The sequence below is a fragment of the Phyllobates terribilis genome, unplaced genomic scaffold (genome assembly GCF_046119375.1).
Source record: "Phyllobates terribilis strain yellow unplaced genomic scaffold, ASM4611937v1 Scaffold_5__5_contigs__length_657084704, whole genome shotgun sequence".
Taxonomy (NCBI): domain Eukaryota; kingdom Metazoa; phylum Chordata; class Amphibia; order Anura; family Dendrobatidae; genus Phyllobates; species Phyllobates terribilis.
The window spans coordinates 129,970,702-129,988,355 of NW_027362765.1; the positions used below are offsets into that span (position 1 = coordinate 129,970,702).

Genomic DNA, 17,654 nt, shown 5'->3' on the forward strand with positions numbered 1-17,654 from the left:
CCCCTCCTTGTACACTGCCCCTATTGGACAAATCATCAGTAGATTCGGTTTTCAGCACCATCTCTATGCTGATGACTAATATACACTTTGTCTCTGGACATCCCCCTTGTATTACTACAAAATACCAGATTGCTCTCAATGGGAAAAACCAGATAATCTTGTAGTTATGATACCTTTTACAAAATACCAATGATTGTCTTTCCGCTGTCTCTAACATTATGTCCTCTATCTAAATCTGAACCTGTCAAAAACTGAACTCCTTGTGTTTCCTCCCTCCACTAACCTACCTATGCCCGATATTGTAATATCCGTATGTGGTTCTACCATTACTCCCCAGCAACATGCCTGCTGTCTTGGGGTCACTCTTGATTCAGATTTTTCATTCACCCTATACATCCAATCACTCGCTCGCTCATGTCACCTACACCTCAAAAACATCTCTAGAATTTGACCTTTTCTTACCTTTCACTCTGCAAAAACTCTTACTCTAGCTCTTATTCATTCTCGTCTGGGCTATCACAACTCTGTGTCTGAATCAATGTTCATTATGGTGCTCCTGATGAACATGGTTCAACTTCGAAATGTTGGCTGACTTGTACAATGTTCACTGTGGTTCTCTTGATGAAGTAGTTGGTTCAACTTCGAAATGCATTGAAAATAAACCGCATGATTTAACCCCTCATCACGTCCTCTGGATTTCTTGAATCAAACACAGCAGAGCAGACTATTACTTCTATCCTCCACCAATTGTTCTACTTTGGTGGGATTTCGCGACCTGAGGATACTGCAGAAGCTGTCACACCTTGATTCCTCAGTTGTGGGTTAAACAACAACAAAAGGTGAGCAATTCCTATACTTCTTACCTAGACCAAATTCTCCACCAGATAAGACCCTATTGCGCTTGGTGTCTCCACCTCTTTCAAGCTTCAGCTTCCTCACAGAAAGCATTATGTTATCTCCTAGGATTTTCTGATACTTGATTGAATTGCCCATCACACACTGCAGGTTTCTAGTGCCAGAGGAAGCAAAGCAGCCCCAGAACATCACTGAGCCACCACCTAGCCTGTCCAGATATTTGATGTGCTTTATGTCAAGCACCACTGATGTAATTAATGAAGCCCTTGAGTTTTAGCTTCAGCTATGCAGGATATAAATGTGTGCTGTTATAAGGGTTTATATTCAGGGGGTGAATAATTTTGAGACTGCAGTGGTCTGTAAGGCTACATTACCACAATGAATATTTGGTGATTTTTTGATGTTACAGATTTTCTGCAGAAATGCTGATGCTATCAGGTAAATTAAATTACTTGCGTTTTTCTTTTAGTCGAGTTTTTGAATACATTTTTTTTACATGTTTTTTGACCCTGTGGTTTTTGTCTCTCTTTGGTATGTTATGTTTTAAATAAAGCTGTTTTGTTTTTGATACTTCTGGTATTTAACAAAACTTTACTGATACAATCATTTGCAGATTTTATGTGTGTTTTACCTGTGGATTTTCTTGCTTAAATGCAAGAAAAAATGACATGCTACAGATTTCACAAATGCACCTCTGGCCAGTTTACACTTTTGTGACAAAGTCACAGGTAAAGTGCTGGAGGGGAGATATGTTTCCCTAAGGCTATTAGCTTCAGTGAATTAAAACCATTTAGCTTCCTCCAGCATGTTATTTGCTGAGAGGGGTTAATTCACAATTTGTAAAAGGGCGTGTTTTTATGAGAACAAACATAGAGCGGATGGGAGGTTGTTCTCCATATCTCCACCACAGGGTGTGGTCTGGGGTTTAAATACTCGGCCTGCTGAGGCATTAGTTGTTCAGTGTATCTGGAGAGGCAAACTCCAAACAGGAGATGTGTGTTCTGTGCTGACCTGAACCATGTGGAGTTCCTAAATTCGGAGCCGGCGGACCCCTGCTAACACAAGGAATGTGTTGTGCGTGACCACGTTGTTGTTTTTTTTTATCGTTTTGCCCAAAGGGCTGTGCTTATTTTTATGGACTCAATGTTGGTTTATGCCACATTCTAATAAACCAACAAGAGATTTAAAGAGACAGCGTACCTGTGCAGCTGAGTGAGCGATCTACCACACTACATAAAAAAGCAGTGGGCATGACATTTCTATAAATCCCATCCACTTCACTGGAATTGTAACACTCATTTTTTTGCGAAGCGAAAATGCGCAGCATAAAAAAACACCAAAAACTCAAGCCATTTTGTGTAGAACTTGTTATTTTAGTTGTGTGGACCTATTTCAATTGTTCTTGTTTGATTGGTTTATTGCAAACAGAAGAAAGTTTGGAAATTTTGCTATTAAACCTAATTAGCAATTGGAGGGTTAATAATTTTGATGGCAACTGTAAAAAAAATATTTTGAATTATACAAATAATTGCCATCACTGTACCCTTAACTGATACTATAAAACTCAAGCATTATTTATTTCTCTCGTAATTCTTGTTTTTTGGTTATCCTGAAGCAGTGATCAAAAATTGGTACCCCAAAATGATACCAGGAAAAAACAAGCCTTCATACAGCACTCTCTGCAGCAGAATACAAAAGGTTTGGGTCAGAATATGGTGACACAAAACCCCAAAACTTTTTTTCAAGTGTTTTTATTGTGCTAAATTAGTTAAATATAAAAATATGTATATTTGCCATTGCTGTACTAATAACATGCGGAACGTTAGCGTCATTTATATCTCAGTGATCAATTACAAAGTATAAAAAAATAAGAATTATGGAATTGTCCAGAAAATGAATCAATAACATACTACTAACAAAATTAATTACACTTTGTATATTTCAAAATAAAGGCATTAAAAAGGCCAACTCATTCCACAAAAAAAAGGTCAGAAAAAATAAAAGGTGGTTCTCGGACTGCAATGAACTAAAAAAAAAAATCAATGCAAAATACAGGTCCCAAGTACAGTAACTGTGCCCTGGAGGTCTTTTTTTTTTAAACAAATCCTCAGAGTAGCAGCGTTAATAGCACACAGACATATGCTAGTATAATGCCACACTGCAAGACAAAATTCCTACAAAAGAGAATGTGGCATAAAAAGTATCTATGAAAGTTAAAACTATTTTCTCTCATATAATTATTATTATTTCAAAGCTAGAAAATATGGAAAATTATGGTTAGAATTTTCAAATTTGTAAAAGAAAAAGCTATAATAATAATAACTAGGATTAAGATAGCTGCAAAGATGGGCAGTAACTGCTGATATTGTTCCTCCCCTCCAGATTTGTTCAGCATAGGAGGGGAGAGAATAACATTTAAATTACAGTGCAGCAGTAACTGCGATACATGTGCACAGTGACTAACAAAGTCTTACCCAGGAGCAGCAAAGACCAGTGAGTGAGGAGGAGCAGCGAGGACCAGTGAGGGAGGAGGGGCAGTGAGTACCAGTGAGTGAGGAGGAGCAGTGACTACCTGTGAGTGAGGAGGAGCAGCGAGGACCAGTGAGGGAGGCGGGGCAGTGAGTACCAGTGAGTGAGGAGGAGCAGTGACTACCTGTGAGTGAGGAGGAGCAGCGAGGACCAGTGAGGGAGGCGGGGCAGTGAGTACCAGTGAGTGAGGAGGAGCAGTGACTACCTGTGAGTGAGGAGGAGCAGCGAGGACCAGTGAGGGAGGCGGGGCAGTGAGTACCAGTGAGTGAGGAGGAGCAGTGACTACCTGTGAGTGAGGAGGAGCAGCGAGGACCAGTGAGGGAGGCGGGGCAGTGAGTACCAGTGAGTGAGGAGTAGCAGTGACTACCTGTGAGTGAGGAGGAGCAGCGAGGACCAGTGAGTGAGGACGAGCAGCAAGTACCAATGAGTGAGGAGGAGCAGCGAGTACCAGTGAGTGAGGAGGAGCAGTGAGTACCAGTGAGTGAGGAGGAGCAGAGAGTACCAATGAGTGATAAGGAGCAGAGAGTACCAAGGAGTGAGGAGAAGAAGTGAGTACGAATGAGTGAGGAGGCGCAGTGAGTACCAGTGAGTGAGAAGGAGCAGCAAGTACGAGTGAGTGAAGAAGAGCAGCGAGGACCAGTGAGTAAGGAGGAGCAGCGAGGACCAGTGAGTAAGGAGGAGCAGTGAGTACTAGTGAGTGAGGAGGAGCAGCGAGGACCACTGAGTGAGAAGGAACAGTGAGGATTATTGAGTGAGGAGGAAAAGTGAGGACCAGTGAGTGAGGAGGAACAGTGAGGATTATTGAGTGAGGAGGGGCAGTGAGTACCAATGAGTGAGGAGGAGCAGCAAGGAGGAGCAGTGAGTACCTGTGAGTGAGGAGGAGCAGTGAGGACCAGTGAGTGAGGAGGAGCAGCGAGTACCAATGAGTGAGAAGGAGCAGCGAGTACCAATGAGTGAGAAGGAGCAGTGAGTACCAATGAGTGAGATGGAGCAACGAGGACCAGTTACTGAGGAGGAGCAGTGAGTACCAGTGAGTGAGAAGGAGCAACGAGTACCAGTGAGTGAAGAAGAGCAGTGAGGACCAGTGAGTGAGAAGAAGCAGTGATTACCAATGAGTGAGGAGGAGTAGTGAGTAACAGTAAGTGAGAAGGAGCAGCGAGGAGGAGCAGTGAGTACCAATGAGTGAGAAGGAGCAGCGAGTACCAATGAGTGAAAAGGAGCAGCGAGTACCAATGAGTGAAAAGGAGCAGCGAGTACCAATGAGTGAGAAGGAGCAGTGAGTACCAGTGAGTGAGAAGGAGCAGAGAGGACCAGTGAGTGAGGAGGAGCAGTGAGTACCAGTGAGTGAAGAAGAGCAGTGAGAACCAGTGAGTGAGAAGAAGCAGTTAGTACCAATGAGTGAGGAGGAGTAGTGAGTAACAGTAAGTGAGAAGGAGCAGTGAGGAGGAGCAGTGAGTACCAATGAGTGAGAAGGAGCAGCGAGTACCAATGAGTGAGAAGGAGCAGCGAGTACCAATGAGTGAGAAGGAGCAGTGAGTACCAATGAGTGAGAAGGAGCAGTGAGTACCAATGAGTGAGAAGGAGCAGTGAGTACCAATGAGTGAGGAGGAGCAGAGAGGACCAGTGAGTGAGTAGGAGCAGTGAGTACCAGTGAGTGAGAAGGAGCAGCGAGGACCAGTGAGTGAGGAGAAGCAGTGAGTACCAAGGAGTGAGGAGGAGCAGTGAGTGAAGAAGAGCAGCGAGGACCAGTGAGTAAGGAGGAGCAGTGGGTACCAGTGAGTGAGGAGGAGCAGCGAGGACCAGTGAGTAAGGAAGAACAGTGAGGACCAGTGGAGTGCTGAGGACTAGCGAGCGAATTAACAGGTCCTGGCAACAGAGGATGGGTGGAGATCGGTGTATAGCTTTGGGCTTCAAATACATGGCGCCTGGCTCCTTCTCCAGTAGCACACTGTGCATGACAGCATGTGTGCGCAGTGCACAAAGGATACTGCCCCAGCATAGGAGATAGGGCCGGAGACAGACCCTAGTCTATTCCCTGTGTGAGCTATATTTGCTTTGTGCAAATGTCATGCAGAGAAACACAAGCAAATGTAAATGGCAGCCCCAGTGGCTGCAAAAAATTTTTTAAAAAATGAATAATTAAATTAATGTTTTAACATTTTTAAACAAAACACACTCATATATACTATTTATTTGTTACAAATTAAAAAAAAGGTAGCACATATCTTTAACAAGGTGGTCCAGGACTAAAATATTGGAGACCTAGAATGGGTCATCAATTAGATGTCTGTGGGGGTTCGAAACCCAGCACCCCACCAATCATCTGATATCTGCTCCAACATCGAATGGATAAAAAACAATGTACAGAGCGTAACTCCAAAGCTCTGTACGTTGTTTGGTTTACCGAGTGCAGCAGGTTATCTGCCCGTTCATTGGAATTGCTTACATCAGCCGTTGCCGCAGCAGATATCAGTTCTACAGATAAGACATCAATATGTTAGTCGCAGACAACCTGACTTTTTCTCAGTCTGAAAGCCAACAAAAAGTATGGCGGAGATTTTTTTTTTTTCTTTAGAATACAGCCTTAAGTAAAGTCAGTTTCCCAGACATAGGGAACCAGAAATTCCAGACAGGGATCTATCTTCATTTTTACATTTTTAATGAGGATAATGAATGTTTGGTAGTACTGGAGCCAGAATAAAAGCTTTGTAAAAATATATCAGATCTTTACAGACTTTAATTTATATTTGCAAGAGAAAAAATTACATATTTATTGTGACCGGTTATCAGTAAGACGCCAGAAGGAATCAGAAGAATCCCGGAGACATTTTTAGCACAGCTGTACACTCTGCCCGTTATCAGTGAATTTGGGTTGTTAATAAATCCTGTCATAGCTGGTGGACACTATGGATGGGGATTATCCCTTTAGAGCCCGACTTAAAAGTCAGATTGGAGAATCTTGCAATCTAAGGGCTCTTTCCGATTTTCTCGGTTAGTCGTGTGACCCTAGCCTAAAATAGGCCACACTATTAATTTGTGTATCACTCCATACAAGTAATGGATCTGAATGTCTCCCTCCACTGTCCCAAAATGAGGACTGACCCTCTTGTTATTTGAGTATGCGATAGAAGAGAACAAGTTAGTGTGTCCACCATCGATCAGCTTGCATCATTGGGTGAAGTCCCAGGGACGCACAGGGAAGTTGCCTCTTGATGCCACCCCCATCTGAGCTGCTAAGCACAGGGCAAGATTCATCAGCGTCCCCCATCCTAATTGTGTAACAATACAATGTAATTCCGATGATTTGTGCATAAGACGTGCCCGGCCGCAGTTCTGCAGACACAAGCCTGTTTGATTCTTGTCCAAGCACTAACACTACAGCTGCAGATTCCAAATGAAAAACTATTGTTTGTGAATGAGGTAATTTCGGAGCTGGCTGCTCCCTTCTAAGAGGCAGAGTATTTAGCTTTCCCTCAGGGTGTGCTTATCGCCCAATTCCCAGGCCTTGTAATGGACCTCTGTAGCTTCAACCACATTATGAATATTCCTTGCAATCATGGCTGGTTGTCTGTGAGAGCATCACACGTCAGTCTCAAGCATCCCCAACACCACATCAAAATCCATCTGCCCTAAGTTTGATTATGGGTATTTCATAAAGAAGTAATCGGGACAATACAATACATCTCTATCTTTTACACTGCTCAAAAAAATAAAGGGAACACTCCAATAACACATCCTAGATCTGAATGAATGAAATCTTCTCATTGAATACTTTGTTCTGTACAAAGTTGAATGTGCTGACAACAAAATCACACAAAAATCATCAATGGAAATCAAATTTATTAACCAATGGAGGCCTGGATTTGGAGTCACCTCCAAAATTAAAGTAGAAAAACACACTACAGGCTGATCCAACTTTGATGTAATGTCCTTAAAACAAGTCAAAATGAGGCTCAGTATTGTGTGTGGCCTCCACGTGCCTGTATGACCTCCCTACAATGCCTGGGCATGCTCCTGATGAGGTTGCGGATGGTCTCCTGTGGGATCTCCTCCCAGACCTGGACCAAAGCATCCGCCAACTCCTAGACAGTCTGTGGTGCAACGTGACATTGGTGGATGGAGCGAGACATGATGTCCCAGATGTGCTCAATCGGATTCAGGTCTGGGTAATGGGCGTGCCAGTCCATAGCTTCAATGCGTTCATCTTGCAAGAACTGCTGACACACTCCAGCCACATGAGGTCTGGCATTGTCCTGCATTAGGAGGAACCCAGGGCCAACCGCACCAGCATATGGTCTCACAAGGGGTCTGAGGATCTCATCTCGGTACCTAATGGCAATCAGGCTACCTCTGGCGAGCACATGGAGGGCTGTGCAGCCCTCCAAAGAAATGCCACCCCACACCATAACTGACCCACTGCCAAACCGGTCATGCTGAAGTATGTTGCAGGCAACAGATCGCTCTCCACGGCGTCTCCAGACTCTGCCACGTCTGTCACATGTGCTCAGTGTGAACCTGCTTTCATCTGTGAAGAGCACAGGGCGCCAGTGGCGACTTTACCAATCTTGGTGTTCCGTGGCAAATGCCAAGCATCCTGCACGGTGTTGTGCTGTGAGCACAACCCCCATCTGTGGACGTCGGGCCCTCATACCACCCTCATGGAGTCGGTTTCTAACCATTTGTGCAGAAACATGCACATTTGTGGCCTGCTGGTGGTCATTTTACAGGGCTCTGGCAGTGCTCCTCCTGTTCCTCCTTGCACAAAGGAGGAGGTAGCGGTCCTGCTGCTGGTTTGTTGTCCTCCTACGGCCCCCTCCACGTCTCCTGGTGTACTGGCTTGTCTCCTGGTAGCGCCTCCAGCCTCTGGACACTACGCTGACAGACACAGCAAACCTTCTTGCCACAGCTCGCATTGATGTGCCATCCTGGATGAGCTGCACTACCTCAGCAACTTCTGTGGGTTGTACAATCCGTCTCATGCTACCACGAGTGTGAAAGCACAACCAACATTCAAAAATGACCAAAACATCAGCCAGAAAGCATTGGTACTGAGATGTGGTCTGTGGTCCCCATCTGCAGAACCACTCCTTTATTGAGTGTGTCTTGATAATTGCCAATAATTTCCATCTATTGTCTATTCCATTTGCACAACAGCATGTGAAATTGATTGTCAATCAGTGTTGCTTCCTAAATGGACACTTTGATTTCACAGAAGTTTGATTTACTTGGAGTTATATTCTGTTGTTTAAGTGTTCCCTTTATTTTTTTGAGCCGTGTATATACATAGTGTATATTGTAACTAGACTTTGATATGGAGTAGTAGCGGTATAGCACTTAGTGATAGTGCACAGTATAAGGATAGGACATAAGATAAGAATAGACTTAGTACATACTGTTATAGGATAGCAACTGTAGTTAACTCAAGGTACAGGTATAAGATACAGTTAATGATTGGGACTAGCCCACAGTGGGAGGAGATTAGTAAGGTTAGAAAAAGGGCTCACTTCCTGATGGCTGTTAGATAGGGAAGTAAATTCACAAGGTCAAGTTCAAGTGCAGTGGGCTGCTAGGGCCAGCATGTACCTATCCTTTAAGGCAGTTGGAGTCTGTACCCTATTAGGTGCTGGCGGTGCCAAGGGCCAGGACACGTGGCTGCCAACTACCCCCTGACTGCTGAACCCATGGACTGCAGGTCATCTATGTATGCTCACACCGTCTACACCATGGACCCTGTCGGTCCAACGGCTGAATCCCATCTGTGTCATGTGCGCGTCAATGGACATCGAGCGGAGGCTCTCTTGGACTCAGGGAGCCTAGTGACCCTCGTCCATGGGTCATTGATCTCGGAGTTAGAACCCACTGGGGGTAATGTTGGGGTCATTTGCATACCTGGCGAACTCCGCGAATATCCGACGGCAGAGGTTACCTTTTCCACTCTGTGTGGAGAGGTTAAACATGTGGTGGGAGTGGTAAAGACTCTTCCTGACAGGACTGTGCTGGGAAGAGATTTACCACTGTTTTGGTCCTTGTGGGAGAGTAAGATTAATCCTCCCAGAATAAAGATGTGTCCGGATGCAGAACCAGAAGATCCTGAGTCAGGATACCTGCCGTAGGGGTCGCCAACCTAGAGACAGAGTGTAACCCCGATAGGTTTCCCCTAGAGGTATTGGCAGGAGAGGTCAAGGAGACCCCATCGATCCAAGAGCTGGAAGTGTTCCCTGGTACGTTGAGACAGCTCAGCTGCAGGATCCTACCATGACCTGGGCATAGGAAAGGGTAATAGAGGTAAATGGGGTGGCTCAGCAACCGGGTGCAGAGACTGTTTTTCTGCTCATGGCGGTCAACCAAGATTTCCTCTATAGGGTTGACAAGATCCGGGACGAGGTCGTGGAACAACTAATAGTGTCTCAGTTGGGTGGCACTCGAGATGGCCCACACACACCTGCTGGGTGGGCATCTAAGGGTTAAAAAGATGCAAGAGCGCATCTTGCAGTGGTTCTTTTGGCCTGGCATTTACGTTGAGGTTCAGAGCTATTCTGAATCTTGCCTGGAATGTCAGCTGACCACACACACCGCAAGCTTCCGTAGCCCATTGCTACCTCTGCCAGTTATAGAGGTACCTTTTGAATGGATTGCGATGGATTTGGTGGGGCCCATTGTAAAGTCCACTCTTGGTCACCAACACACACTTTTGGTGGTCGATTATGCCACCCGTTACCCAGAGGCTATTCCACTACGCCACACCTCGGCTAAACTTATTCCACGGGAGTTGTTTGCTATGTTCTGTCGCCTTGAGCTGCCTAAGGAGATCCTTACAGATCAGGGGACTCCTTGTATGTCCAAGGTGACAAAGGAACTGTGCAAGCTACTGAAAATAAAACAGTCACGCACATCAGTGTAACATCCACAGACCGACGGTTTAGTCGAACAGTTCAATAAAACCCTCAAGTCCATGTTAAAAAAGGTGGTTTCCAAGGATGGGAGGGATTGGGACATGTTACTGCCCTATTTAGTGTTTGCCATCTGTGAGGTACCACAGACTTACATGGGGTTCTCACCCTTTGAGCTATTGTACTGCAGGCATCCTAGGGGGTTGCTGGACGTAGCCGAGGAGAAGTGGGAACAGGAGCCGACTCCGCATAAGAGTGTAATTGAGCACGTGGCAAATAGTATCTGATCGCAGCAGTCATGCCTATAGTAATAGAACATCTAATGAATGCCCAGGCAGCGCAGAGTCGCACGTATAATAAAAAGGCCACAGTCAGGTCCTTTAAAGAAGGGGATCGGGTATTGGTATTAGTGCCCACTGCAGAGAGTAAACTCTTGGCCAAGTGGCAAGGGCCATAGGAAGTCCAGGAGAAGGTTGGGGAGGTAAATTACAGAGTGTACTAACCCGGAAAGAGAAAACCGGAACAACTGTATCATGTGAACCTGCTAAAAGCCTGGAAGGACCAGGAATGCTTGATTGCGGATGCTACTCCGGTCGTACCGTCGGGGAACCCTCTGTCACCGGCCAGGGACGAGGCCGGAGGAGAGGTAAAGATAAGTGATGCCCTCACTAAGCAGCAGCGGCAGGAGGCTCGGAGATTAGTGCAGCGGAATATGGACGTATACTCTCTGAACTGCCCGGCCGCACCTCTGCCATCCAACATGACATTGTCACCGAGCCTCGGGTGAGGGTGCGAATGAAACCATACAGTGTACCAGAAGCCCGGAGGCAAGCCATTGCGGTGGAAGTAAAACAAATGCTCAAGCTAGGAGTAATAGGAGTAATCGAGGAATCCCGGAGTGAGTGAGTTAGCCCGATTGTGCTGTTTCCAAAGCCAGACGGGTCATTATGGTTCTGTAACGATTTCTGAAAATTTAATGAGGTGTCAAAATTTGACCTTTATTCAATGCCCCGGGTGAACGAGCTGATTGAGAGACTGGGGCAGGCCCAGTACTTCACCAAGCTCGATCTGACCAAGGGTTACTGGCAGGTGCCTCTGACAGAATCAGCAAAGGAGAGGACTGCCTTTATAACACCGGAGGGCCTCTATCACAATGTCGTCTTGCCTTTTGGGTTACATGGGGCCCCGGCACACATTCCAGAGGCTGATGGACATAGTTTTGGAGCCCCATCAGAAGTACGCGTCCGCATATTTGGATGATATTAGTACTCATGGCCAGACCCACTTGTCCCAGGTACAAGCAGTAGTGGATTCGCTCAGAGTAGCGGGCCTGACAGCGAACCCGAAAAAATGTGCAATAGGTCTTGAGGAAGCCCGGTACTTGAGGTACATGATTGGCCGTGGGGTTATCAAACCCTAAATAAACAAGATTGAGGCCATTCAAAACTGGCCCAAGCCTGTGACTACTAAACAAGTGAGAGAGTTCCTCAGCATTGTCGGGTACTACCGACGATTTAGTCCTAACTTTGCTGGGAGAACGGCGCCCCTGACCGATCTATTAAAGGGTAAGAAGTGGGTTATGGTTCGATGGAACCCTCAGGCGGAGGAAGCGTTCCAGTCCATGAAGTCGGCGTTGTGTGGACAGCCGGTCCTCATCAGCCCCAACTTTAAGAAAGGCTTCATCGTGCAAACCAATGCCTCTGAGGTAGGCCTAGGAGCGGTACTGTCTCAAGGGGTGAACAGAGAGGAACATCCGGTCAGCTACTTGAGCAGGAAACTTACCCCAGCAGAAAAAAATATAGCGTAGTGGAGTCCCTACGCTATTATTTGCTCGGGTGACAGTTTTGTTTGGTTACGGACCATTCAGCCCTCGTCTGGATGCGAAATGCCAAGGAGAGGAATGCTCGGGTCACCAGATGGTTCCTGTCCCTACAAAACTTTAGTTTTTCGGTGGAACATCATGCTGGGAAGTCGCAGGGAAATGCGGATGCCCTGTCACGGGCACCCTGTATGGTGTGACAAGTGTTCAACCCCACAAGTTTGAACAGAGGGGAGGATATGTGAGACACTGAGGGGACGGTATGTATCCCCCAGAATGCGCATAGAAACATATTAAACCCGCTGGAGCACATTGCAATCACAGGCACAGCTGTGGTTGCAGTGCAGAATAAAAGTAAGTTTGGACTTGGTCAAGCTATTTGACCAAGCAGATTTAGTAAAACCCGACATCAGCTTTTATTCTTAGAGTGGACTACAGGATGGCAGTGGGGCAGTCCACTCCCTCCTGCCCGGGTCTTGCATATGGCTCATGTCCACAGTTTTCATTTAAAAACCTGCAGCAAAGGTTTGGGTGTGTCAGTGGTTTATTTGCAAGCCTGCAGAGCAGGAGGCTCTGTGCATGGCAGGCTTGTGTGAAGGCATAACACAGGCCTGTGAAGGCAAAGCAACTGGCGCACCTAAGAGCAAGACGGCGAGGCCATCGCCCACGGCAACCAGTTTATATGGACTGTTTGGAGCACCCGGCTGCGATCCGGAGGACACCATTTGCATTTGAGTTGTAAGTTCTGCAAAATAAAAACATTTAAGTTGAACTTTCCTTGGGTCACTGCCTCATTATCGCACAGTGAGAACACCGCCGTACTACACCAGGCAGATATAGATGTAAAAAAGTAAAATCAATTGACAATAGAATGCAGCAGAACAGATAGACCCATCACCAAGGAAAGCAGACATCCCTAAAAGAATCGCACTCAAAAAACCCAAAACAATAAGAGTTGGCAAGTGCAGGGCTCTCACGCAGATTGGGTAGTCCTGCTGGCATCACTCCTGTCATAGTCGCGTTGCATGCAGTCAGGTCCCCTGGTGTGCCAGCTGCTGTCTTCCGCGTTTCAATGCAGCCAAGTGTAGCGGACAGTTCCTGTAGGTACCGGAAGCAGGACTACCCGGTCTGTGTGTGAGAGCCCAGCACTTGCCAACCTTTATTGTTTTGGGTCTCGTGGAGTCTTTTGAGTGCGATTCTTTTGGGGGTGTCTGCTTTTCATGGTGAAGGGTCTATCCACCATTTACTACGGTACAGTGCTGTATGTAAACAGATGAACAAGAAATATACCATACTGGTATTAATAAATGTAGATTGTTGTTCATGGAAAAATAAGCCATCCCCTGAAAATAGACCCTAATGCATCTTTTGGAGAAAAAATGAATATAAGACCATCATATTTTTGGGGAAACGGTAAATATAGGAAAAGGATATAGGGTGTGTTTATAGGACTGCTCCTTACGCTAACTACGCTAATGATTCCTGGTAGACTACCTATAAATGTATATGAAGTGGACACATAAAGGATGACATTACACAATGGAGTTACTCTGTCTATACTCACATGATATGAAGACCTCTCCTCTCTGTCCAGCGGTCTTGTTACATACATACGACCAGAGATGGGGTCTATGCTAAAGATTTCCATTGGCGGCTGATCAGCCCCGACACCAGTAATGCTGTAACGAATCATACTTTCTCTGTCCTTGTCCGAACGGATCTGAAAAACATACAAGAAAAAAAAGGGGCTTGTGAAATGAACGAACATTCTGAGGTCTTGTATAGGGTTGCTTCGACTTCATATAAAAAACAGCAGCCATGTTTGTGGGGTTTGATGTGCTGTTGTGAGCGGTTTTGCAGAAGAGTCTATAGCTGCCTTGTGGAGCCGAAAACATGTATCTGTTCTAAGGAGAAGTCCACTGTTCATATGTGCCTCCTATAATATAAAAGGTAATATAATAAAAATCTAAAAAGGTAACTTTACATAAAAATTACCCCGAGGGTATGTATGCAGTCATCAATGTGTCTCATTATATAAGTGACAGCTCCATTATTATATTGCATGTATCCTGCATCTTTACCCAGTGCCAATCATTGCACTGGTTAGACATCCGGTACAGAGTGCAATATAAACTTATCACTCTCACGCACAAAGCTCTCCATGGTTCAGCACCACTTTACATCTCCTACCTCATCTCTGTCCATCAGTCTACCCGTGCCCTCTGTTCTGCTAATGACCTAAGACTAACATCGTCAATAATCCAAACCTTCCACTCCCGTCTCCAGACTTCTTGTGTGCTGTGCCAATTCTTTGGAATGCACTACTCAGGACAATTTGGTTAATTCCCAATACCCACAGTTTTAAACGTGCCCTAAAAATACACTTTTTTTTTAGACTGGCCTAAGACCTAGACTTCACTTATGTAACTATTCCGGTTTTGCCCAAATCTGGTCCTTCATAGCATCTGTTTACACACCCTCCATGCACTTAATAGCCCTCTGTATCTGTACTTGTACATACACTGGCTGGTGACTGGTTCATGCAGTGTTATGGGAATACCCCTATTTATTATATTGATGGCAGGACCGTACAATACAAGCACTTTTTACTATTTACCTATTGTGTCCCCCTATTTCCTCATAGATTGTAGCTTGCGAACAGGGCCCTCACTCCTCTTGGTATCTGAGTTATGTGTTATTCTGTAATGTCTTTATTGTCTGTACAAGTCCCCTCTGTAATGTAAAGTGCTGCACAGTATGTTGGCGATTGTAAGGTTTCTACTCACTTGGGTACGTCGGGAGGCAAACAGGAAGCGTTTTTCATTCAAATGTACGTGTCGGTTTATTACTTCATAAACCGTTCATAAGTAGAAAGGAAAACAAGCAGCCTTTGGTGCAGGCAAAACAAAGTAAACAGTCCTTTAGGCAAAGTTTCTAGTTAGCCAGCCCTGTGGGCACGCAGGCTGGATAGCGTCCAGTACACTGGCTCACTTTGGAGAGAACAAGGCCTTCTCCCTCCAAACACAGACCATGTGCCAAACAATGGCCTCCATTTTAACTTGTTAACCACACCCAGAGATGAGGTATGTGGGTAGCCAGACCTGCCCATCTCTCCGGCTACCCGTAAAAGCTGGCCCAGAGCACCAAACAATCCTCTTAGTGCTTAGATGCACTAGTGCAACATTCCAGGATTACATCATGGATGACAACCATCTCTGTGATACATACCTCCCGTTAACTATGTGTCCGTGAGCTATCTTACACGATATAGAAATAAAAATGATTCCTATTATTATTATATATTGTGTGAATTCATCCTAGCTGCGTGTGTCATCGTTGGCTTGGTGGTGGGTCCAAACATAAGCTTCAGGGATTGATGAAAGTATGGTTGTTTTCTTATGTGTGTTACAGAGAAAAAATAGAAAATAATTGCAAGTGCATATATATATACAAGTGTGTGTGTATATATATATATATATAGTGAAGGTCACTTTGTCAGCTGTAGATTCCATCTACCTTCATTTCCCTGACATTTCCTGGAAGATAATGAGCACATTCACCGGTTAATCACAGCGAGTCCTCTGCTTCTCTTTCATAATAGTCTTGTTCTCTTGTGATCCCAGCTATCATTTCTAAGCTCTCTCATCGATTCCTAGTGGACCTCTCACTCTCGGACCTGAAGGTCATAGCACTGAGGGAACCATCTGTCTCAAGAATGGACAGACTCAGCAAGCATGGGTCATTACTGGAGAAGAAAGATAATTGAACCCATAATGCAAAAAACACATGTGTGACAACCTTAAATAACGGCCTAGTTCTACAGTTATCTCTTCACAGGAACATAGATTAATGAAGGTTTCTCATTAAAACCATATAAAAGTTCCATACCTGGTGCACGGGGTAATAAGAACATTAGTCATTGGCTTAGCGGACATGTCCCTATTAGGGATGCCTATATATGGCAGACATTGGTCTCGCGCACATTAAGACTGTCTTACAGTCAAAAGATAAAGGTTTTATATGGCAGAGAGCCCCTGAAGCTTATCTGATTTGCCAGTGACCTTGCATCTGCGCTCGTCTTTAGCACTTTTGCAGTTTTTATAATACAAAGTATTCTTCCATGAAAGAGTTCTCAAACTTTTACAAACCAGAAAAAGTTACTAAGGAAGCTAATTATTTATTGTGGAAATTGACAACTTGTGTTATGTCAAGTCACTGTACAGCCACAAGCCAAAGCACTCCTATTATCACCTAAAACATCATGAAAGGTAGCCCTCTACCATCAGTGATCTAGTAATGAGCAACAGATAATGTTGCTCCCCCTGTAACATCCTGTACAATAAAATTAAAGGGGTATTCCCATCTCCAATATCCTATCCCAATATGTAGTAGGTGTAATAATAATAATATTAGCAAATACCTCCAATTAGAAATGTAGTATAGTTCTTCTGATTCGTTATGTCACTTACCCCATGTGCAGGATATTGCAGTAGCTTAGGTATCCATGGTTACGACCACTCATATAATGACAGTTAGTTGCTAGTGGTAGTAACCAGGAATATCTAAGCTACTGCAATGCCCTGCACATGGGGTAAGCGACATGGCTTATCAGAAGAACTACACTATATTTCTAGTTGGAGGAATTTGCTAATATTATTATAACTACACCTACTACATATTGGGATAAGATCTTGGAGATGGGAATACCCCCTTAAGTACAATAAAACCAACCAAAAAAATTGTAGAATTGTGATTATTTTTTGCTCACCTACCTTCCAATGAAAGGAATAAAAGTTAACAAAAAAATTATACCAATGAAAATTTTAACCACTTCACGACTTTTGACATATATTTATGTCAAAGGTCGTGTTACTGACTTTGATGCAGGCTTCGATGCTGAGCTCGCATCTTTCCCCACACTTGATGGCTGATTTAATCAATAACCCAAAGCACAAATCCAAAAGTACACAGGAATGTAAAAATGGACTGTTTTAAAGTGGCCAGCAATGAGTCCTGACCTCAATCCCATTGACAATCTTTGGGGTGAGCTGAAATCTGCCTTTGGGACAAAGAACCCTGCAAACATTCAAGAGCTTGTACAAAGTGCAAAGGAAGAGTGGAGAAAATTCCAGCTGAGAAGTGCAAGTAGCTTTGGATGCCGTCATCAATGCCAAAGGGTGTGCAACCAAGTATTAATTAGGGGTGCCTTTATTGCTGCACATGCTGTTTATTCAGTTTTTTCTTTGAAATTGCAACATGGAAGTTGAAAAACAATGTTTTATTGTTGTATTACTTTGGATCACTAATTAAAAATTCCACAGGATATAACTTTGGTACATTTCCATTTATTTCTGAAGATATTGTACAGTCTGTGAAAAAACTGAAGAAGTGCCAATAATGGTGAGCAGCACTGTATATGTGTATATACACTGCTCAAAAAAATAAAGGGAACACTTAAACAACACAATGTAACTCCAAGTCAATAACACTTCTGTGAAATTTACCTGTCCAGTTATGAAGCAACACTGATTGTGAATCAATTTCTCCTGCTGTTGTGCAAA

General features: G+C 44.5%; 1 protein-coding gene across 2 annotated transcripts in view; it reads right to left on the reverse strand.

The window, feature by feature from the left end:
* Positions 1–17,654, reverse strand: part of CDH4 (cadherin 4) — a 1,143,840-nt gene that overhangs the window by 107,043 nt on the left and 1,019,143 nt on the right. For both annotated transcript variants that reach the window (XM_073683019.1, XM_073683020.1), the window contains one exon: positions 13,658–13,813. In XM_073683019.1, coding sequence (XP_073539120.1) covers positions 13,658–13,813 — 156 coding nt within the window. The remainder of the gene's footprint in view (positions 1–13,657; positions 13,814–17,654) is intronic.